The following is a 24,425-nucleotide window of genomic DNA, read 5'->3' on the forward strand; positions in this document are numbered from 1 at the left end:
TCTTGTAAGCTATCCAATCATATGCACCAAACATGGCCTACGAGCCACAATTATCAAAGGCACGAGTGGCTTCCCATTGCTGAATATCTACGTTGTCACGCCTCAATCCCGACATACTTCCAGGATCGACACGTGACACCACCAAAAACCCGTATATCTAACTTACCTTGCCTTCGGGCTATGAACAAAGCACAACTCAAGTCCCAATTTTGTAGTAATTTTTCGTATGCTTTATGGCTGCATCTAACTTTATAGTTAGACTACCTACGTACCCTAAATAGGGATCAAGCTATTTGTAGTTCACCATTTCAATAAACTCCTATCACCACTGCAAGTCATTACTACATACATGTAAACATAGTAACCCTTATGAAACATATAGGCACATAGCTTCAGAACGTGAATCATCAAATTGGTTTTGGTTTCAGTGTAGTAATGCATATAGATATGTATACTTATTAAGACACCCATTTTAACATTCAAACAAAGAAAGTGACGTATAAACATGAAGCACTTTATCAAAATAGTAATCACACCGAATCAGATTTGTCATACTATTGATATATATACCAGCACTAACCTTACCAACCAATATAATTTAAATACAATCACAATCAATTACTATATGCATACCCCTTTCAAATTCTATATCAAAACATAGAGCCAATAGTACATATAAATGCAATAATCTAACTATGGTTTGATAATAATTAACTGGACTAATTGTAGCAAATAAAATAGCTTGTTTTCTTCAAAACCAATCCGATTGGATTGTAAACATTTATTGAGGAAGATATGCATATACTTTGATACACATGTAGATAAAACCACCTGCATATATATTCTCTTTATAAGTAATTATGTATTCAGTATACAATCGTTTGGAAAACAACCAGCTTCCTGAAGTGGACTAGTCGAAATACTTTGCCAAGGGTAGTAATACAACAATATAGCTTTCTGTATAATACAAGTCTTCAGAAACAGGGCTATTAAACAAAACATCCCTTTCGGCTTTTATACCATTCCAGGGTTTAGGCATTTGCATATATATAATACTAGTTTTGCAAACAATAGCTAATCCACGACAGATTAACCGAAAGAAATATTAATAAGAATTAGCTAAATGGAAAGGATAAAGAGAGTTGAGAATATGAACCCATACTGCAGGTTAACATCCCAAGCGAGAAGGATACGAATATCCTCAACTCCCTTCTCTCGCTCCTAATTAATTTCTAATCCCTTCCTTCCATTTGTCCTTTCTTCTCTTTATTTTTGGGTCGACTAATGGGGAGAAACCAATAAGCTCGTAAGGCTGCTCGTCAGGACTATCTGCACATCCTCTCCCAGTTCTTTCTCTCTTCCCTGGTACTCTTTTGGTGATCAGACTTGTGAGATCCCGTTCCTAGATTTCACTATTATAATCTACATATTTTTATTAATGAGATTTATTTTTGAGAAATTATATTAATTTATTTGGATTTAGATTTTAATTAAATTAGTTAACGAAGTTTGAGGTTTGGAAGGTAATTATCAAAAATTCATTGACCTTTTGAGATCACAAGTAACGTTTTCGAATAGGTCTCGAAGCCACGAGCGCATAGGCGAAAGCCGTTTGCGAGTCCGAGTTATAACGGTATAATTACGGACGTTTGAAGTTGTGAACTATATATTGTGGGAATTATGTAATTCTCACATGTGAATTAAAGGTTAAGGGAGTTTAATAAAAGAGGGATTGACCAATTAGAAAGGGGGGAGTTTTCTGAAAGAAAAAAAAAGGAAGGAGGGGTTTGATTTTTTTTGACCTGTTTTGGGGCGTTTTCGACCCATAAAACCATAAACTTGACCTGCTTGTATCTCCTTCATCCGATCTCTGTTTTGGGTGATTTTGGTGTCCATGGAAAGCTCTTGACAAACCCTACAACTTTGTAGTGTTATATTTTCCATTTTCTTATCCATTTTTCCAGTTCGAGGCAGCAAAGTCCCGTGGGTTTTCCGGCGGTTTTGTCATTTTTCCGGCGATTCCGGCAACCATTTCCTTCAAGTGAGTTATGAAACTTCATCTACTCTTTATAATCTTCAAGTTGGTATGCTTAGTTTTTGCTTTCGTTTTCATTTTAGAGTTGGGTGTGTAGAACCTTAGAAATCCGGTTTTCATCGGTGATTTTGGACGGTTTCCGGTTAGAATTTGTCATCGGCCTAGTTGTGAAAAGTGTTTCCCTTGCTGAGCTCTAGTTACCATGTAAATTTGAGCTTATTTAGTTAATGTTGAAAATTTGGGGTTTCTAAACCCTCCACCTTGACTAACCCGTGTGTGGCGGTGCGTGGGACTGTCCATGAGTGTTGTCTAAGTACCAAATACCTTTTAGTGACCTAGTGAACCTATGTCTAGCTCGGTTTCCCGAAATTCAATTGTTTGGTGTGGTGATCAAATTGGACCGCTACTTATTTGTGTGATTGATGACAATCCGATCATTGGTTTGTTGTACAATTTTGTGAACACCCTAGTTGTCAGTTGTTGGACCTTTGAGAACTTACAGATCGAAAATCCGATGTGCGGATCTTCTGGATTGAATAACCTTAGGTTGTTGACCTTAATGAACCTACCTTATCGACGGTTGATGTTCTAGTCAACGTGCTCTACTCTAGGGTGTCGCTTATCTCTAGTTTGTTGTTGAGGCTTGATGGAGCTTAGTTGGCTCATCACGATGACGTGTCGTTTCCAGTTGACGTGTCTCGATATATGTATTAGTGGCACCATATTGAGTTATACTTGTTTATTAAATGTACTTTCTATTGAATTGTTATCTTTATTTTTTTTAGCATCGATCTATGTTTATTAATTGTGAATCGACTGTAGCTTGGAAACGTTTATGAAATGTGGTTAGATATGTATGATTAGTATGATGTATATGATTGTTTTTATGAAGATGTGAACCCAAAATCTTATGAGAAGTTTATGTAGAACTTTTATGCTTGTATGATAAGATAATGGTCTGGAACCTGATGTTGTTGGATTCCGTTGAGTGGTCCGAAATCCTTATTTTCGCTAATTCCCATAAGATTAGTCTAGAACCCTAGATTCAAGTGAATAGGAATTACCCACAATGGATCTTGTGAATATAAATTAGAATTTCCATGTTATTATTCATAACCCAAGTAGGGAATTATGTAAAGTTCTTTAATTAAATTCGTGAAATGATATGCTATCTCACTGATTGATTAACGTAATGAAATATTAATATTGTGCTTCATGATTCCTTGATATGTTACAAGCTATGGATTGAGATATAATGTTGGAAACATAGTGATTGGTATGATGTAGGGAAATGTAATTTGACTTTATATGTATTTGAAATGGTTGTGACATGTGATTGAAATACTTATTGAATTGCTTGGGTGATGTGAGGTCTGGTAATAGACTGATAACCCATTGTGATGGGGATTTGTTGCTCGATATTGTTTCGTTTCGTTTAGTCTTCGTGAATTGACTAACTTGAATCATGTCTTGTTCCTTCGAGCCGTAGTTATGCTTCTTGGACTTCCGTTCGGTTCTGTTGAGTGGTCCGGAACTGAATTCTGCTTGGATTCCGTTGAGTGATGGTCCGGAATCTCTTCTACTTCGTGATTCCATTGAGTGATGGTCTGGAATCGTATCCTAATTTGGATTCCGTTGAGTGATGGTCCGGAGTCCCCTTTGGTGCTTTGATTCTGTTGGATGGTCCAAAATCCCCTTTCCAGAAATGTAGTCTTAGGCCAAACTGTGTCGCTCTAGCCCTGCATTTCGATCTATGATATGTGATATTGATTAATGTGACTGTGAATCATGTTGGTTGTGATTGTTGCCATTATGACTAGACTTGTTGACCAATGTGGCTAGATAATAACATTGTGCTTCGTTGACCATTCTTTGAGATGTTGCATACTATGATTTGTGGTGATATGTGAAACATGATGATTTATGTGATGGATGAAGTGGAAATGTTAATCGTCATGTGGGATTGTTATGTTGGATATCATTGTATTTGTTATGATTAGACTTGTTGATAAATATGGCTAGAAAATATGTTGTGTTTCGTTGTTGTTCTTTGATATATCGCATAATATGAATTGTGGTATATTGTTGGGACAAAACGTTTTATGTGATGGATATTCGATTGTAGTGAAACAATGAACTACAAATGGCTTGATCTCTATTGAGGGTACATAGGCAGTCTAACGAGGAGGTTAGATGCAGCCATAAATTATACAAAAATTTCTATGAGATTTGGATCTTGAATTATGCTATGTACATATCTCGAAGGCGGGGTAGGTTGAGATACGGGTATTTGGTGATGTCATGTGTCGATCCTAGATGTATGTCGGGATCGGGGCGTGACAAGACTTGCAGGACTCGTTCCCCATGGGTGTCCTCTCAAACCAACCCCAAAAAAATAAAGAGAAGAGGGACTCCTTTCTCAATCCTTCTCCACCTCTCATTTTTCTTCTTTCTTTATATTTTATTCTATCATTAATATTTTATATCTAGTACTATTATCTTTTCCACTTTACATAAAATGATTTATACGTGTTCTGTAAAATCTTTCTTCTAGTTCTAATTTTCGTTACGCTTATGATCAATCGTTCATAATAACGAGTGCTGTCAGAATATACTAATTAATATGTCACACGTGTCCTGACCAGTAAGTCAATGAAAGTCGACACATACCCTCTAAGGACATTTTGATCGTTTCACATTTAAATAAAATAAAATAAAATTATGGACGGGTTGTAACATACATGATGAGTGATTGAGTGTGGTCTATGCGATCTTATCACATTCACTTCAGGTCCAGGATATTCTAGTTATGGTCATGGAGTTCATAATACGCAGAAGGCGTTTGTTGTCCCACGTTTACAGGATTTATTTTTTTTTGGTTACATTGGAGGAATCGAATATTGAGCTCAAAGGGTTACTTTCACAGGGGTTTTCATGCTATCCCATGGGATGTTCATCTAAAAGAGTAAATTAGGCACCCACATAAAATAGTGAGCCCATGGCCAATATCGGCTAACTTGGGCTCAAAACATAAGTAGATGTATTTCAAATTTTGCTGTGTTTTCTTTAAAAACGTAATTCTCTAAATTACTCTTAACATTTAAAAAGAAGATTCATACCGTGTGCCAAAAAGTGAACACACTATTATAACTAACTAGTCTAACTCACGTATGTGTAATTCAAACTCAGAACTCAATTATAAGCTTTTATGTAATGATAATGAGGGTTAAAATTTAAGGGTTGGAAAATAAGATTCAATTTTAGAAAGAAATAAGCCTTTCGAAGCTGGAAAACGTCAAGGAGAAGACGAAAATAGAGTTTTACATTGATTAGCCAAAACAAGAAAAAGAAGTATTGATCCATTAAAGTAAAGTTTTGTAATTGCTGGAAGTCGTAGATTTTGCTTTATTTATAACAACACAACACAATGATGCCAAGATGCTTTCCTTTTAAGTATTCGTTTTATGTTTCTTCTTTTCAAATAAGTAAACCCTAGTAGTACGCGATTAATATCCTCTTCAGATCTCACACTCCAAAGCTTACAGACCAAGCAACTTGGAACGTTTAAGAGAGAGAGATATTTGAAGGTTAGAGAGAGATTGTGTGTGAGGTGGGTTAGTAGAATCTACTAATAGAGACTGCAAGATTTAAATTAAACAGTTCAAATTGTTCAATCTGCAAACTCTTGAGTGTGAAATCCGGATAGGATCTCAATCTAGTAAAAATAATTAAAGAATTCCAATATTCTATCGAGAGAGAGAGAGAGAGAGAGAGAGAGAGAGAGAGAGAGAGAGAGAGAGAGAGAGAGAGAGAGGAGCTAGCTATATCAAATGGTATTGATCCCGATGCTTCAAAGTGTTCGGTATCACACCCTTTCGCCGATCAATTTCACAAGTCACAAAAAGAGTGGGCGCCAAGAGATACCAATCCCAACAGATTTTGAACCATTAAAGTACCTTTCTTTTGCTTTCTCTCATGATTAGTCATCTTTGATAGGGATTCTTCAATTTTAAGCTTCTTCTTGATTAGGCTCTTTGTTTCAAAATTTGTTCAGAGCAACTTTCAACAAACAATGACTAGTAATATATATATATATATATATACACACACACACACACATACATGCACCTTAGAGCATCTCTAAATAAGATGTCATTTTTTTTAGTACTTAAGATGTCAAATTTTAAATATAAATCTTAAATTTGACAGCTTATATGGCACTTTGACATTTTTTAGAGTTTTGTTCTCCACCCAATATGTCAAATTAAACTATTATAATAAATATTTTAAACAAAAAACAATAATAAAATTAATAAAATACATTTAATAATCAATTAAGAAAATTTGAACCTGGATTCAATCTTGGCAACAAGGGTGAGGGCTGCCAATTCATGTCATACCACATTAGATTTGACTTTTCGATAGAAAAACATTGTTGCTGTCTTTTTTTATTGTTAATGCTGATTTGGATATTTTGACAATTAAAAAATAAAAAAGAACTCTTATATGGTACGAATCTTTTTCGAAGTTATAGCATATATATACAATGACGAAGCCAGGAATTATCGGGAGGAGGTGCGAACTTAAAAGAGTGCAAGGTTAAAGAAAATGGCAACAACCTAATCCTTTTATATAGTAGTGTCTTCCATAATTTATCAATACAAACAAATTTCAATTGTTGCCGACGAGATTTCATGTCATAAAAATGTCGCATGATAGACTCGTTATCAATAAAAGCAAATACATCTCTCTCAATATAAACAATCATGCTATTACTCAATCATTAATCTCCCATTTTGTACGCTATGGTGTTTTCACAACATTATAGCAGAAAAAACTCTCTCCACTAAAGCGGTTGCAGCCAGTAACATCGAAACTAATGTAAGAAGCTTATACACTATCATATAGCTTGCACACCTCTCGATCTTCACCAACTCCTTTGCAAGATCACTACTTCCTCCCGGTCTTAGACTCTTAATCCTAGAGTAAAATATACCATATGACTACTAACTAATTAAACCAACAATTCAATTAATCAATACCAATAATCATATGAATTATTCATTATAACAAAATTCAATTCAATTAATCAAGAATCAAGAATTCAAATTTTACCCTAAAAAACAATTTCATTCATCAATAATCATTTATTGGATTCATATCTATAATCATTTATAGGTGTAACATCCCACATCATCCAGGGGAGTGATCCTTAAATGTATATTATTATCCCTACCTAGCACGAGGCATTTTGGGAGCACATTGGCTTCGGAGTTCATCGGAACTTTGAAGTTAAGCGAGTAGCGCACGAGAGCACTCCCATGATCACCCACTGGGAAGTTTTCGTGTGAGTTCCCAGAAACAAAACCGTGAGGGAGTGGTCAGGGCCCAAAGCGGATAATATCGTATTACGGTGGTGGAGCGGGGCCGGGATGTGGTGGACCCCGAACCGGAATGTGACAATAGGATTCATATCTATAATCAATAATCAGTAATCAATAACTATATTAGTGTATTACTCTAAACAAAATTTCATATTAACTAATCAATTAGGGTTAATTATAATATAAATTAAGAAATTAAGAAAAAAAGAAAACACGAAAACCTTTACTTTTTTATTGGTTTTAAAAAGGGAATGGGGGACGTGTGAAGGCAGAGGTAACGGGGACCAGTGGTCCCCACTTCAATTATTTTCTTTTAATCAACTAATTGAAACGCTTCGTTTGGTTAAGGATTTTTCAAAAAAAAAAAAAAAAACAGTGCGGTAGGAACCCAGAAACTAGAAAGCAGGCCAAACAACCATAACTTCCGACGGAACCAGAGGGGCGGAACTACCGCTCCTAGGCTTAATTTCCAGCAATAGGAGGTGGCGGATGCCCCACCTTGTCTCTATGTAGCCTCGCCATTGTGTATATATGGAGTTAACGAATATAATTCATGTTTACTAGACAGCACAAGTTTGTAAGCTCTATTGACTATAGTTGGTCAGGAGTTTTGTATATATTTGGTTAATATTTGATATTATCAAATATGTCGTTTAGATTGCAAATGATGAGCCATAATTCTGAAAGTAACAACACATATATAGTGTTACATCGGCACTGTTCGTGTTGGGAAAAGCGGTGTAAACTTTCACCCCATGCAGCCATGCTTTGACAAAAGTTCCAATACATAAACAAACACCAAAAAACAAGAAAACAAAATGAATAATTAAATCAAAGGAAAACTAATGAAAAAAATTTGAAAATTTTAAGTTTTAACGATAAAGACAAAAAAAATGATAAAGTGAATAGTATTAGGATTGACTTTTTAGTGTAAAAATATGATTTTTCGTTAAAGTGAACAGTATTATGAGTTTTTTGTTAAAATTTCCTTAAATCAAAGGAAGCTGCTGGTTCTAGTTGCCACCAAGGATATAATTAATATTATGTAGATTATGGAATCGTAGAAGTTAAAAGATAATCAACATTTTGTTCAAAAAAAAAAATAATAATCAACACTAGAGGATAACGTTATTTTACCGGACATACATTTATATTGCCAAGCAAATAATTGATGATTCAGATTCACAACCTGATCAACACATAATGTATTTCTTCACAAACATGCATACATGTATGAGGTGTTACGCTATATATAATATAAGAAAATTAACTGAAATAATTATTTTACAAATTTTAATTGATAAACTCATCAAACCCAAATATTGATGACTTATAGATCATATTGATGATATATGGATTAAATACAAACATCATATCTACCAAAATATTAAAAAAATATCGGTCAAATACGAGAAGAAAAAAAACCTGATTATGTCAACTATTAAAATTTATAAATTCATCATTTCAACTAATTTTTCTTTACATGTTTAATGGACGATCCTTATAATTGCTTAGCCATTCCATAGGAAGAAATTGAAGGATAAAAACATATATTAATGTTAGGGTTGATTTTGACCCAAAATAAATAAATTGTCAGGGTTGATGTTTTACACGCGCAAATACATGCACTCGCGCATGCACTATCTTTCTTTCTCTCACTCTCTCTTTCTCACGACTCATGACCAGATTCACCAGAAACCCTAAAAACAGGCACAGTGGGCCGTCCTCTGACTTCCCACTACCACATTCCAAACATATAAATTAAACAAATTGAAAAAGTGAAAACGCCAATCAAATGACCTCCACTCACTCATCTTTCCCTCCTGTTCTTACAACAATCAACAATACATACATTATATAAATCAATTAACTACAATTCAAATCGCTTTAAATCTATTTATTTTTCTCTTCTCTGAGATAATGGAAAGGTGGTGGTGCCAACCCTCAACATACATGAACAGGAACAAAAGGCAGCTCTTTACACCCCATCTGCTAAATTCAGCTATTGTCAACAACTTAATATCCCTAAACCCTAATATAATATCAACTTCCGCTAAATTTAGCACCTGTTCCTGTTCCAAACTCATCTCCTAACTGATAACTTATATTAATTAGTTTTACATAAAAATTGAAATGGTCTATAATATTTAATCGCTTGCTAGCTCTACATCGATCATTAGTCCTGCTAGCAGTTGGCTCAGCATGCACTTTAGGCCTTGGCTTCCTCAGCTCTTCTCTTCTGATCACCTGAAAGTTGCTCCAAATGATGGTGTCCAAAAATCAGCTGTGGTCTCATTAGCAACCGGGAATGTGCTTGAAATTGGAACCAAACAGAGTCCTCGGCTTTGTAGATCTTGTTGTGCTCCTTCCGAGGCCTCCTCCATTTTATCAGTACCCTGTTGCTGTTGCATGGGAGCTCCATTTTTCATATATGGAGTACTTAAAACCTGAAATATTACATAAAGAAAAACTTTTATATCAGAACTAAGTCCAGACTTGCATAAAGAATTTCATTAGGTCTACCTTCTTTATGAAGAACAACCCGGAAAACAAATTAATCAATTAATTATTTTGTTTCTGTAGGCAACTAGGGTTTCTTAATTTAACAAGTCTAAGCCCAAAAAAAATAAATAGAGTTACTAAAAGGAACGTACACTGACTTGATCGTGGAGGAATTTGATGTACTCAATAGCTTCGTGGAGGACAGAAGCTGTATCAGTCTGAAAAAGAAAAACAAAAAGGATTCAAGGTAAGTTTGATGAATTCCTCTATTTAGCAAATTAGTAAAGTGTTTTTTTCTTGAAAAGGTACAGAAGAAAACAACAAAACTCTACCTTTCCGAAAGGTGAAACCAATTGCTGGAGAGCAGTGATCCGGTCCCCAAGCTTCTCCTTCCGAACCTAATCAATAACAAATTAATCAAGCTTTAATTAAAATTTTAAAAATCACTTTGACAAAGAAAAGCTTGCTAGCTCATCAATCGATGGCTGCTGCCAAAAGCTTTTGATTAGATATGTTTGTCGTACCTTAAAAGTCGGTAAGGGTGAAGGTGTTTCAATTCGAGCTCTTTTGAATACAGGTTCACAGGCGCTGCTGCTACTTTTCTTTACAACAGAGGAGCTTGAGTCTTGGACATCTCCATTAGTATTGGCCTGAAATTTCGAAATTTCAACATCTAAATTATTAGTCTCAAACCCTTTTGTCATAAATTTCAACATCTAAATTATTAGTCTCAAACCCTTTTGTCATACATATGGTCATAAACCCTAGCTAGCTAGCTATATGTTGAAGAGGTAAACTGTAAGGTTCATTACTTACCTTGGTGGTAAAGTTGTTGGAATTGGGTTTCTTTTCATGAAAAGGTGACAGAGAAGGTGTTGTATACTGTGCTTGTGAGGAGGAAAACAGATCATTACTAGATCGAATAGTATTGTCTTGATTTAAAGCCGCGGGAGTGGGGGCGTTCCAGAAGGGTGTACTAATGTTATTGGAAAAGTGCAAGCTACCGCCACCAACACCAGGTTGTAACTGCTTTGGTAGCGATGAGGGTCTTAGGCAACTGTTTGGAGAGTATCTCGGCGGCCAACAATTACTAGTAGGAGAAGGTGATAATAACGGGCCATTTGAAAACTGATTGTTGTTGAAAACTGATTGTTGGGGTTGGGTTTGAGGTACTGGTTCAGAATCAAATAGAGTTTGCAACATTAAGGCTGAGGAGAAGCCATAAGAAATAGCAGCTGATGACGATGAGCTTATAGGAAAGCCAGAAGACGATGGTGAACCTAATTGGTCTAAAGATAAATCTTGATTCATGGGCTTGAAAACATTTATGATAGAAGATGATTCTTCATCGCCTAGGGCGCCAGTGTTCAACTTGGTGTTCATACCCATATCTTCTTGGAGCATAGAATTATGAAAATTGCTCTCACCTCTTCCACTACTACTGCGACTACAGCAAGATAATTAAGATGATAAAAGTTAGTGATGTTGATATAAAATTCAATTTCCACATAAAGCTAATTAGTACTATATATGAATTCAATTTCCCAATCATGAAGGTTCATATCATATTGATCTTTTTTTCTAAATCAATGAATACAACTAAGACTAAATAATTAAGGGTCTTCTCATGCATGAATTTCAACTAATTAAGAAAAGTAGCTATTTAGCTAGCAAATGAATTAAAAGAACTTACAGGAGCAAAGCTTGGTTGAAATCTGAGGGTGTTGAAGATAACGATGATGAAAGACCAAAACCTATCATTTGCAAGGTGGAATCATGATCAGGCTTTTGAACATCTTGATATTGATCAAAATTAGCAATAGAATTACTATGATCACCACCGTCATGGTCATCAGAAACCGAGTTATTAATCTCACCGCAGGAAGACCTTGTTGCCTTGATGTCCACCATGTCGTTGGGGTACCCGAAGCCCCCCATATGATCATTAAAACCCACAGAACACGGTGACGCCGCCAGCACGTGTCTCGATGAACTCCACCATGGGTTGCCGCCACAAATCCTGGCTTGAAACTCCTCCGCCATAATAGTATTCAGCGCAAAAGTATAACGATTCGGTCACCCTTGTCCCGTGTTCTTAATTTGCCTTTAGTTTGAGGTCTCATGAAGTAGAAGTATTGATCATATAAGAGTGAGAGGGAGGGGCTATAACTATATATACACACACACACACACACACACACAATTAGGAAATATGAAATATGGTTATGTGAGCTTTGCAAAGTTGCAATTTATACAAGTATATATCTCATACGGTTAGGACCTTACGGTGGGCACGGATACAGTAGATGCAAATTATTTTACGGGAATCCGGTTGACATTTTTTTAAGAGAGATGATTGGACAAAGAGCGTCCTGAATCGAATTTTCTTTGCGTTTTCTTTTAGCTTTGAATTTATTGTTATTTATTATATTTTATCCATATATTTTTTATGCCCTCGTCTCTTGCCTTTCATTTTTTATAGTTATTTTATTCTATATATTTTTTTTTTTTTGTGTGGAAAATTCTTATGGTGATGCTTGTGAATAAAGGGATGAATGATGATGATGATGATGGTGTTTGATCTGACCACCACCTCACTGTTTTAGACGAATAACTTACTTCTTTTTAAATGGTCTGTGTTGAAATCAGACGGTAGAAATTTGATCAGGGTCTTAGAATAATAATGGAAAAGTCCAAGCCCTAGTATTAAAATCCAAAGATTAGGACCCATGGGGGACTACTGGACCACGTATAAATGATTATGGGTTATTAGGCTACGCTTCTATGTTTCGAATTTCTAACCCCACGACATCGCAAGGGGCGAGTGACTTTCAGAGTCTTCATATGCTATTTGATCCTCAACAAATGTAATGTGGCACTTGTAATTTTGCATTTTTATTCGCATCTTCAATGAAGGATGATGAGTAGTTTACATTAACTAAATTCAAAACAAAGTATTTACTTGACTTGATTATAATCTTCATATAAAAGAGCGATTAAAATGATATCAATGACATCTCAAACTATTCAGATTAAAGAAACTAACATATGATAAAGCAAACCTAACGACTGTAATTTGTGAAGCACACCATATTTGCCTAACGCCTTGTATAGGAAAATGGTGTGTTGTGTATGCTTATTTTCAAAATAACTTAATATTTTCATGGTTTGAAATCTTTAAAACATAGGCTTCTTCCTTTCATCAAATCTTTTTTTCCTATTCTAACAAACTTCAAGACCTCTTTTAGCACTGAATATCACTGGGTCAAATGATCATCAGTCTTATCTCTTAAATTTCGACAGTAAATTTGTCATTCTAACGCTGTATTAGACAGCCCCAACAATGTTGAATCAGAAGTTTATGTAACCATAAAAAATACCGAATGCAATCAGCCATGCTTATCTCACCACAAAGATCAAAAGGATTAGGATTTTAAGCCAGCAAGTTGGGGACTTTGGGAAGTTACGGGAGAAGAAGGCTAGCTCTATAACACTAGCTACTCAAGAAGGCTAGCTCTATAACACTAGCTACTCAAGAAGGCTAGCTCTACAACACTAGCTACTCCTTGAAGTGTGGTGGTTAATTCAGCAAGCGCAGTTGACTTGACAAATAATAGAGTTGCTGCTCCAATTTTCCATAGTGGGAGTCTGATATTTCTAAATTCGGATCACTTTGAAAATTTAAGAAGAGCATCAAATTTGTGGCTGATAGACTAAATGTCACATCTCGGTCTGGGCCTCCACTACATTCCGGGCTCGACTTCGCCGTAACATGATATTGTCTACTTTGGGCCCCGACCACACCCTCACGGTTTTGTTTATGGGAACTCACACGAGAACTTCCCAGTGGGTCACCCATTCTAGGATTGCTCTCGCGTGAACTCGGTTAACCTTGGAGTTCCGATGGATCCTGAAGCCATTGAGCTCCCAAAATGCCTCATACTACGTAGAAATGAGAATATACATATAAGGCTTACAGGATCCATTCCCCTTGATGATGTGGGATGTTACAATCCACCCCCCTTAAGGGTCTGATGTCCTCGTCGACACACTTCCGGCCAGGATTGGCTCTTATACCAAATTGTCACATCCCAGCTCGGGCCCCCACCACATCCCCAACTTGACTCCGCCGTAACACGATATTGTCCGCTTTAGGCCCCCTGTACGACGGCGTCAGAGTTACCTATTATTGCAACCTATACGACAGTGCCGGAGTTGCCTATGAGTTGTACAGGTTGCATTAGGCAACTCCGACTCATGTGTTATCATATACTGATTTATGAGTCATACAGGTTGCGTTAGGCAACTCCTACTCATGGGTTACCATAGATTGATGAGCACTTGATTTATTATGTTGTTACCGATATGTAGAAATTGGAATATTCTTGGATTTACTATTGATTTACTTTTGATTTCATACTTATATGTAGTATGATTTCCTACACCCTATATAGGTATTACAGCGAGGGGTTATATATTTTAGAAGGTCTTTATTAAAGCTTTATTTTCAGGGCCACTCACTCTTGTTTTTATCCCTCCAGGTTCTAGAAGTAGAGTTTTCGTATCGACAAGGATTCGTGGCAAATCTTGGTATTGGAGATTACCTTCGATAGTATAATTTTCAATCCACTCTACTGTACTTTACTTATACTCTGACATCACGTGTGAAATAGGTTCATTCCTGCTCACATTGCACTCTCGTATTTAGGCACTTGTAGGTTTAAATTTATTCACATTTTCCACATCACTACACTTTATGGCTTCGTCACCTTCTAGGTGTCGGCTAACACAGCTCAATTCGAAGCCTTAGTGGACAATTAGGGTCAAGGTGTTTGTGACAACCAATCCCTAATTTTACGTTTTTATTTATTTTAAAAGCGTGAATTGGCGAAAATGCCCTAGAGGCAAGAACTTTGACTTCCATTGATCATTATCTAGAGAAACGTATGACTTATTATTTTGGTGTATTTGTGTAGTACTTGTTGGTACGAACGCATAGGTGAAAGCCATTTGCGATTCTGGATTATAACGGTATAGTTATGGACGTTTGAAATTGGTTATTTACATTTTAGATTATTCAATTATTTGAACTCCCACCTTGTGGGAAAGAAGCCAATCAGCTTCAAGGAGAGAAGATAGGGACCAATGAGAGGAGAGAGGAGCAACCAATCAGCCAATTAGGAGAGGAAAAAAAGGATTTTTCCCCTCCATCCTGTGGACCCATTTACCCGCGCCGACCCGGAGTGGCTTTTGGCCACTTCCACCATTTTTCCAGGCGAAATTCAACTATCCATCACTTGCAACCTCTTCCACCATCTCCCATCTTCCAATTCCACCCAAAGTTGAGGGTTTTTAGGTCCAAAACCGTGTAAAACCATGCGGGTGACCAATGAAGTTTTGACGGTGATTCCGCCATTCCGGCGAGTCTCACCACTCACCACCACCCTTAATCAACTCCCCTTGGACCTAGGAACAAGACCCAATCAGTTTTAAGGGCGTTGGAAGATCGAGGAAGTTGAATCGAAGAACACCCATCTTAGGGTTTCCGGCGGGTTTGAGTGAAATTGGAGCTTTTTCCAGCCAAATTGGACTTGACCACAGGTTTGAAACTTTCTCCACTCACTGAGATCTATTTGTCTGTAATTTTTGGTAATTTTTGGAAATAGTTGAACTTTTTCGGCGAGTCGGGGCTGCCAACCGCCATACGCGACGGCGGCGCATGGCCAGTGGGCCGACGATATCTTTCTAAGTCCAATTAGATGCCCTGAATTCATAATTGAAATCTGTATGAAGTGGTTTGATTATTTGAACTTAGTTTCATTATGATACATCACTTGATCAAAACTTGAATTGACGATTCGACCGTTGGATCCCCACCAAACTTTAATGTGTTAAAGAATATAATATTTGAGGATTGCTGGAACTAACGGATCAGGAATCCTATGAACGGATCTTCCCGAATTGGATTTCAAAGTTAGTAAAATTAGTTGTTGACCTCCTCTTGAATTGGCAATTGGTAGAGATCCAACTGTTGGATCGTAATGAAACTTTAGTATGATGTCGTAGAAGTATAATGTGGATCTTTAGAAGTTACAAATTGGAAATTCGAGATACAGATCTTCCGAATTTAGTTATGTAGGGTTGTTACCCTACCGTTGATCTTTGACCGATGGTTGACTTTTGGTCAATGGGTCTCAAATCATTCTAGAACGTCCTTGGGATGTGTTTTATGTAAGTTACGTGTTTTATTGATAAGAGTTTTGAGACGTAATTGAATATTTGTTCTAGGTGATGGTTGTTCGTGACGTCTTGATATTCGTGCTAGGGAGTCGTAGCGCGGACCTTAGGTAAGTGGGTCTTTTTTTTTTAATCGTATATATAAAAATGATAGTTCCACAAACGCTCTTAAATTGATTTATGCATTTTATGCCAACAACAATTCCCTTTATATATTCTAAAATACTATGAAGTTGTTGAGTTTGCATCATGGCATATCCATACGCATATTACCTATATATAATTGTTGTGAATGCTTTGAAGTGCTAAGGTGAACTCGGGTTGTGCAGGTAAGTTCAGGTGAGTTTATGGTGTTATCTGGAATGAATGAGTTATGGCATGAATATATTTGTGTTTTATGCAACTTCGACACTGTCGTACAAGTTGCAATACTAGGCAACTCCGACACTGTCGTACAGGTTGCAATAGGCAACTCCGACACTGTCGTACATGTTGCAATAGACAACTCCGACACTGTCGTACAGGTTGCGTTAGGCAACTCCTACTCATGTGTTATCATAGATTGATTTATGAGTCGTACATGTTGCGTTAGGCAACTCCAACTAACGTGTTATCATAGATTGATGAGTACCTGATTTTTATGCTACTGCCGATATGTAGTGATTGGAATATTCCTGGATTTATTATTGATTTACATTTGATTTCATACTTATACGTAGTATGATTTCCTGAAAATTATACAAGTATTACAGCGAGGGATTATAACATTAGAAGGTTTTTATCAAAGCGTTATTTCAGGCCCACTCACTCTTGTTTCTTTTTCCCTTCAGGTTCTAGTAGCAGAGTTTTCATATCGACGAGGATTCGTGGCAAATTTTGGTATTGGAGATTACCTCCGATGGTATGATTTCAATCCACTCTACTGTACTTTACTCATGCCCTGACGTCACATGTGAAATTGGTTCATTCCCGCTCACAACGCACTCTTGTATTTAGACACTTCTAGGTTTTAATTTATTCACATATCCCATATCATTACACCTTATGACTTTGTTACATTTCAGGTGTCAGCCAATACAACTCGATTCGGAGTCCTAGTGGACAATCCGGGTCCGGATGTGTCACTAAAATTGGGGCTTTTAAACTAGCAAGGACCACATTTATATATAATGAATAAGGGGTTTTTGAACTTTAATTTTTAAAGAATATTAAAATTTAATAAAAACCTGACGTTAGATTGAACATTGATTTTAGTCATTAACGTGTACTTAATTCAAATTAAAATTCATATTATATATATATTTTTAATATTTAATGGATATCTTATTTAATATTATTACATTAAATTTTAAATTTATTATTATACAGATTTTAATTCATTAATTTTATTTAACTTTCTCTAATTAGTGTACCAAAACGTCTGTGTCATAATATATTTTATTAAACTAGTGTACTAATATGTCCATACCTAAATATAAAGAAAATATGCAAAAACATAAGCGTACCGAAAATTCCGTACCTAAATATATGATACTAAACTAGTGTACCAAAATGTCAGTACCTAAGTATATTATACTAAACTAGTGTACTGAAATGTTCTTATCTAAATATATTGTAATGAATTAGTGGCACATAAGAAAATATGCAAAAACATAAGTTACCGAAAAATCTCTACGAAAATATTATCTTATATAAGGTACTTACCATAATCTGTACTAATTAATGAAACACTCATTGTCAACCAAAACCCTATTAAATTATCAGTTTAACCCTCTAATTAAAACATAACATGAATAAGAAATATGGGGTAAAAATGTAATTTCACACAACCAAATTTTGCTATTTTTTTTTTCAAAGGCTCACCTACATGTAATCATAACATATCTATAATTAAAAAAAAAAAAAAAACTTCCCACTCCCACATTCCCCATCACTCTCTTCCTCTCTCCTTCTATTTCAAAAACAAAAATAAAAAAATTTCTCACACTTTGTGTGTGCCCATATGCTAGAGAGAATTAAAATTTATAATATTTTCATAAAATTTAATTTATAAACACCATACAGTTATAAATAAAAAGGAAAGAGATTGAATACATATGTTGACATTAAATAGAGTCTAGGGACTAAAATTAATTTTTAATCTTGTATAAGATATTTTTCTAAACTTCATCTTATTTAAGGATTAAAATCTAGTTTTCTAATGAATAAATATTATTGATGGCGGTCAATTAGGGCAAATGTGCAGGGACGAGTTTTCATTCTCAACTAAGCAAAACGCATTCTTACAGCCCATATTTTTTGACATTTCATTCAGATGTTAGTGACTATGATGTTCACCTAATTCTTCACAAAAAATAATAAGAAAATGGTTGACTGCAATTATACATGGAGCTAAAAAGGAGTGTTAGGTCAGATCCATGAGTTTCTTCAACTGCTTTCCTTAATAATGATGTAAAGAATTAGCAAATATATTTTGACACATCCTGATCATACAAAATTGTCAGCTTCGGCACACGTGTGGAATAATTTGTTTCTTTTAATGAAATGATACAAAAATGTGCATCCCAAATTGTGTATAGTAGTGGTGAAAAGCAATCATGATTTATGCATATGCATTTTGGTTTGGGTTCGAACTCTAACTCTAACGATTACTCTTCCGCAACTAACTATTTAACTCTCATTAACACTATCACTTTATTAAAAAAAAAAAATTCTCAAAAAAGCTTCGGGTTCAAAAAAACTTTTTAAAAAATAAAAATAAAAAATTAATAAAGGGAAAAAGAGGATATAAAAGAAGATCTTCGGACTGCTAATAAAAAACTCCAGCAGAAGAAAAAAAAAGGATTCAAGTAAATTACAGATATGCCTTGTTTGATTTAAATTAGAGAGTATTTAACTGGTTAAGCATGCTTATGACTTATCCTTTGAGAGCAAAATGAGTCAACCGGGACCCATTGGGGCAGCCACGCGTGCGTCGACACTGGGGCCTCTCAAACTTTGGCTGAGCTCGACAACAGTCAAATGGCCCTGAGATTTGAGAGACGGGTTTTCCTTCAATTTTTGTCATTTCCCGTAGCTAACACGACGAAGCCAGCCAGACCGCCCACCTCTCATCCAATCACAGCCGTCCAATCTCATAACCAAATCATGGGCGGCATCTTTGTTCATTAAATAATCCATTATTCAAAACGTGGTATTCCTGCAAAATAGAGGGAAATGTAGAAGAAAAACCATGGTAATCCCGCAGGACAATTAGAAATGCGACTTAATTAGGAGGCCAGATTAAGCGATCTAGGGAGAGAAGATTTTAAATTATATAGTTTAATTATATAGTTTAATTAGGAGGCCAGATTAAACATTCTATAGTTAAATTATAAGGGCTTCATTTGGAAGCTTTTAAAATGACTGAAAAATTTTTTTGTTAAAAATATTTTTAGAATCAATTTTTTTATGTTTTTAAAATTACTTTCAAACAAGTCTTAAATCTTTTGCAACTATTAGAAGTTAATTATGTCAAATAGTATCGACCACTAGTCTCGACAGTTACGTCAAATTTTTACCGAGTACTAATTACAAAATGTTTACTTCCTTAAGTGTTTTTTGGCACAAGATGCTGCATTAAAAATATTTTCTCTTATAACTTAAAGTCGTTACCCTAATTAATGGCATGGGATAAGAGAAGAGTCGACTTTGCACTTGAGAGTAAGACACGATGTACTCGCTTTCTTTTTTGTCTTGATAAAGACATGGAAATTAGGTCACAGCCATCCAACTTTTGGATCTTCTTCTTGTATTTTTATGCATTCAGAAATGTTCCTCCAAAAAACTGACCACTTTGGACCCTCATGCTCATGTCACGCCTTGTGACTCCCTACCACACCTTCGAATGTTTTTGTTCATCTTTGTTCTTATAACTAATTGCTTAATATTAATTAATTATATATGTTATGCAATTAACTACGATCATTGCACTAAGTTGCATCTATTATTATAGGCGCGTGCACTAATTGGGTTATCTCAAACATAAAAAGAAGAACGTAATTATTTCGATATGTTCCTAAGTTTATTATAATCATAATGCGTGTATGATCTTCAACATTCTCTCATACATGCAATAATATGAAATTAAGTGATTATTTAACCTTAGCTAGCACTGGTGATAATTTACTATTTCATATTGTTATCGACTATGCAATTGTATAACGAAAGTAATGATGTCATGCTGAGCAAGTCTTGAGGTGTGCACAAAATGAATTCACATGTAGTAAGAATAGCATATTGAAATCCTTTCAGAATCTGACACTCCAGAGTTCGTGAACCAAATAATCCAAACCGTTCAATCTAAATCATGCAATCCCTATTAATCCATCCCATTGACCCACCTTACACACAATCTCTCTCCAATATCCAAATATTTCTCTCTCTTGAACAACCCAAATTACGCGGTTCTTGGAATAGTCGCCATCACGTGGCATGCCTAATAAAAATGATATTAACAAGAAAAATGAGAACAAGGTGGAAAAATGAGAAATTGATCAGTGATGGTTTTTTTTGTTTTGTTTTTTTCATTATAAAAACAATAGGAGTTCGAATGGCCACCAGTTGACCATGCGATTTTTATGTCCAATCTAAGGTAGTGGACCATTTGTGTTGTAAATCAAACGTGTTTGTCTAGCTAAGTATCCTTATAGTCAACCCCAAACTAAGTTAAACACGCACCAAAGTGAGAGCCGTCCATTCTTTCTTTTTTCTTGTTTGCATTTATTTTATTTTCTTGTTTCAAATGTCTATAGAAAAGCTTTATTACTATTTCGCGAGGCAATCCATATCGATGTAATGAAAGTGAGGGACTTAAACCTTGTTTCAAGCATGAGCCCTAGTACCTTTGCCTCTCTTGCCCTTGCGATGAGTGGTCGAAGGCTGTGGTGCCTAAAGGACGGGCCAGACGCAGCAGAGCAACGACCCGAGAGCAGATTCCCCGTCAATTTGAGTTTTTATGAGTAAGGCTTCTATGATACTTTTTATTAAGGCTTTTTTATTTTTATTTTTTGCTAATGATACAAATACAAGTATAAATTTGTCCACATATAACGGTGTATTTGTATCGTATTCTGTCAATTAATCTAGTTTTGATTGCCGTTGTTACTAACAAGAAATTCGATTAAATATGATTTGAAAAGGCAAGGCCATAGCAGTGGTTATAGTAGTTTAATGGGAATTGGATCAGCTAATGGTATTTATAGACACGCAATAATACATTATGTTTATCTTAGTGAGCAACTAAGCGTATTAATTTGTATTCATCTGTGGGGATAAGGCATGTTCAACTGAAAAATGATTAAAGTGCAAAATTAAAGCTCTAAAATTTGCTTTTTCGTGCAGTCCTACTACTTCTTTAATTTATCATTTTGATTGATCGGACAGCTGTTGTGTCTACTTGTTCTAATCTTTTTCGTCTTCACCAACTCTCTCTCTCTCTAATTACCCAAATTGCAATTATATTCTAAATAAGGTTTTGTTCCCTCTCAATAGCCATCTCTCTCAAGATTGACTTCCACGAGTCTAATTCAACTAATTTCTAATACATTTTCCACCAAAGAGGAGGCTCCTATATTCCAAAGAATGACAAGTCATTAATCATTAGCTTTGTTGACCTCCAATATATGAAACGTCACCAAGTTAGTCACCCCCCTTTGGTCCTCCTTCGTGTGGTGTGATGAGGTTGACATGGATATGTTAGATAAAAACATTCCCTTAGTCATCAATCATTAGGTCCCACATCTGCTAAACCCTTTAATTAAGAAAAATTCTTAAGTCTAATCTAATATGTAGGTTTAATTCCAGGAGGATCCTCGCTGAATCCTTCAATCACATCCGTTTATCGTACATCGTGTGGTAAAAAATTATTGTAAATTTTTTATTTAAAATTGAATATAAACAGTACTTGACAAAAACTGACCGCACGATATATAATGAAAGAATGTAATTGGAGATCCCCAAGATCCTCACAAAGAGGATCTCGTGAGGATCCTCGCTCGGTTTAATTAACTGGGACATTGATTGAAATATGTGTCATGCCCTGTCTCATGCTCTTCAAGCAAATCTTTCAATATCCCCAGCTCATTATGCTCTTTTTTACGTCTTAAACTAATTAAAAGCATGTAGCGTTCATTTCATGTAGATGTAGAGTAGAGCTCATCATTCATGGTTGTAATAATGTATCCTAGGTTTCTCAAATGACAAAATGTATCCTATATAGTTCATTTTACTAGCCTTTAGGTCTTTCTCAAATTTTATTGCTTTTCTTCGAGAAGCACTTTCAAGTAGTGTCTCTTAGATTGCTAGTAGTTGGAATTTCAGTAAACTTTCAACGTATTTCTAATAAAAATTATGGCAAAAGTACTTATGAGTAGAAGTAATAATCTCTGAATAAGGTATATGTGCCCAAATAATACATGATTCTAAATTTATAGGGCTGATTACAAGATGTGGGTCGATAGATGACCGTCCCGTACATATGATATCATACATGTATATTGTGATTGTGATTGTGCATGATACATAAAATTCTTAAGCAAGTCAACTTTCTTGTAATTTATCAAAGGACTTGGAATATATCTCAATGGACTTAAAAGTAACATGAGGAAGTAGTTTTTGTTGGTTTCATGGTGGTAATTAAAATGGAGTTGAGAGATGGGTTGGACCTAGCCGCTCCTGCTTTTCTCTCTTGCAGGAACCCCCCCCTAAATTCCCAGCCTTCGTCGTCGACTCCTTACTCTGGTTGGAGTCGGCCGACTTTCCCTTGCTGCTACCCCTTTTCTTCTCCTCTCTAGCCTGTTACCCTCGCCCTCTGGTCATCCTCATTCCCCTTCTTCCCTTTTCTCTCATGTGCAACCCAACCCTCTACCACATACCCTCAAGTCCTACCTCTTCCCCTGTCACGTTTTCCCTCCTCTGTTTTTTTTCCTACGGTGCTTTTTTTTTTTTTTTTTTTTTTTCTGTTTTCATTTTGGCTTTCTTTGAGTTTTGTCTCAGTTTGTTTGAGCTTTGTCTCAATTCTCTAAGCTTGTCTCAGATCAGAACCTGTAGACACCTTTCTGCTCCGATGTTTCATTCCGTCGTGAGTCCACAACTACCAACCACTGCTTCTCAACCTCGGGTGTTTCTCCTCAGTGATGTGCTTGGGTTTTGGGTGGCTGTTAAAATGCTTTTTGCACTATTTGGTAGGATTATGGGAACGCTCATAGCGCGGGTGGCTCGCTCACCCCCATTTTCCTTTGATCCGATTGCTGCTATTGGTTCGATTTTTGGTGGTGGCGGCCTTTCGATGGAGGCGCGTCAAATTTGGTGGTGGTTGCTGGTTTCCTCTTTATTTTTAGGGTTTTTGTTGTCTTTTAGCTATGCCTTTTCGACTTTGTGTTGTATTTGCTTTTTCTTGATGGACTTGTATTTCGGTTGGAGATGTTTTTTGGACTCTCTATTCCTCGTATTAATCTCTTTGTTTAATGAAAAAGTATCTTAGTTTGTCCAAAAAAAAAAAGAGATGGGTTGGACCTGCTCTTTCTGTTTCTTTCTCTAATGTCATAATTGTTAAAGAAATATTTTGGCACAACGAATGAACATTTTCTCACTCTCTTTTCTTTCTTCAAAAGCAACAAAAATATATACATTTCTTCTTGATTTTCTCTTTCTTGTCCCTTATCTGAGGTCATGCATGGTTTCTCAAATCTAAGTTTTATGTATAAAATGTGTAGCCCACATCACAAGCATGACCGTGAGAGAGCTGACAATTGATCTCAAGATTAGGTTGCTCTAAAACTAATAGTACAGGAAGATTCACATATAATTATGGCAAAAGTTGCAGCTTCTGTACGTAGCTGGTGGAGAACAGAAGAAGTCGGATGGTTAAGTCATTTGCCCTGTACATATCATGATATAAAAGTACTAAATATCAAAGAGGGTTGCACATATATACAACAGCTAAGAGACAATTATGCAAGGGGAATAAGACGAGACAACATTGTCATTTATGCTAATTTTATTAAGGAAATCAAAATATGTGATATACCCCTTGTCCTAGACGGATCAGTATTTTTTTTATAGAAAAATTGCCAAATTTCATACTGTATGTATGATTCAACACTTAATCACCCGTTAGCCCATCAAGAGTGAGATTTTATCCTAATAAACCTCGATGTATTTAGGAATAGACTTGTATAATATATTGAAATTTGTTTTGTCAATTTTGATCAAACGTGAGATTCTCA

At 35.7% G+C, this 24,425-nt stretch overlaps 1 protein-coding gene and 1 long non-coding RNA gene across 4 annotated transcripts; one reads left to right on the top strand and one right to left on the bottom strand.

Annotated features, from left to right (window-relative positions):
* The first annotated feature begins 1,750 nt into the window (after positions 1-1,750).
* Positions 1,751-4,073, top strand: LOC139195990 (uncharacterized). The gene is made up of 2 exons (XR_011581082.1): positions 1,751-2,041; positions 3,525-4,073. It is a non-coding gene; the product is annotated as an uncharacterized lncRNA (long non-coding RNA).
* Positions 4,074-9,301: 5,228 nt separating this feature from the next.
* Positions 9,302-12,358, bottom strand: LOC103419648 (transcription factor bHLH112-like). Of its 3 annotated transcripts, none has more exons than XM_008357745.4 (7): positions 11,799-12,358; positions 11,615-11,675; positions 10,738-11,368; positions 10,446-10,571; positions 10,254-10,319; positions 10,074-10,139; positions 9,302-9,866 (listed from the first exon to the last, which is right to left on the bottom strand). In XM_008357745.4, exons 1-7 carry the CDS (start codon positions 11,962-11,964, stop codon positions 9,663-9,665), a joined length of 1,320 nt encoding a protein of 439 aa, XP_008355967.2. In that variant the 5' UTR covers positions 11,965-12,358; the 3' UTR covers positions 9,302-9,662. The 3 variants fall into 3 exon arrangements, with proteins under 3 accessions (XP_008355967.2, XP_008355969.2, XP_070678977.1); XM_008357747.4 differs by having other exon boundaries at positions 10,080-10,139; positions 11,799-12,145; XM_070822876.1 differs by having other exon boundaries at positions 11,615-12,126.
* Positions 12,359-24,425: the final 12,067 nt, after the last annotated feature.

This window comes from Malus domestica, chromosome 05, assembly GCF_042453785.1.
Source record: "Malus domestica chromosome 05, GDT2T_hap1".
NCBI lineage: Eukaryota > Viridiplantae > Streptophyta > Magnoliopsida > Rosales > Rosaceae > Malus > Malus domestica.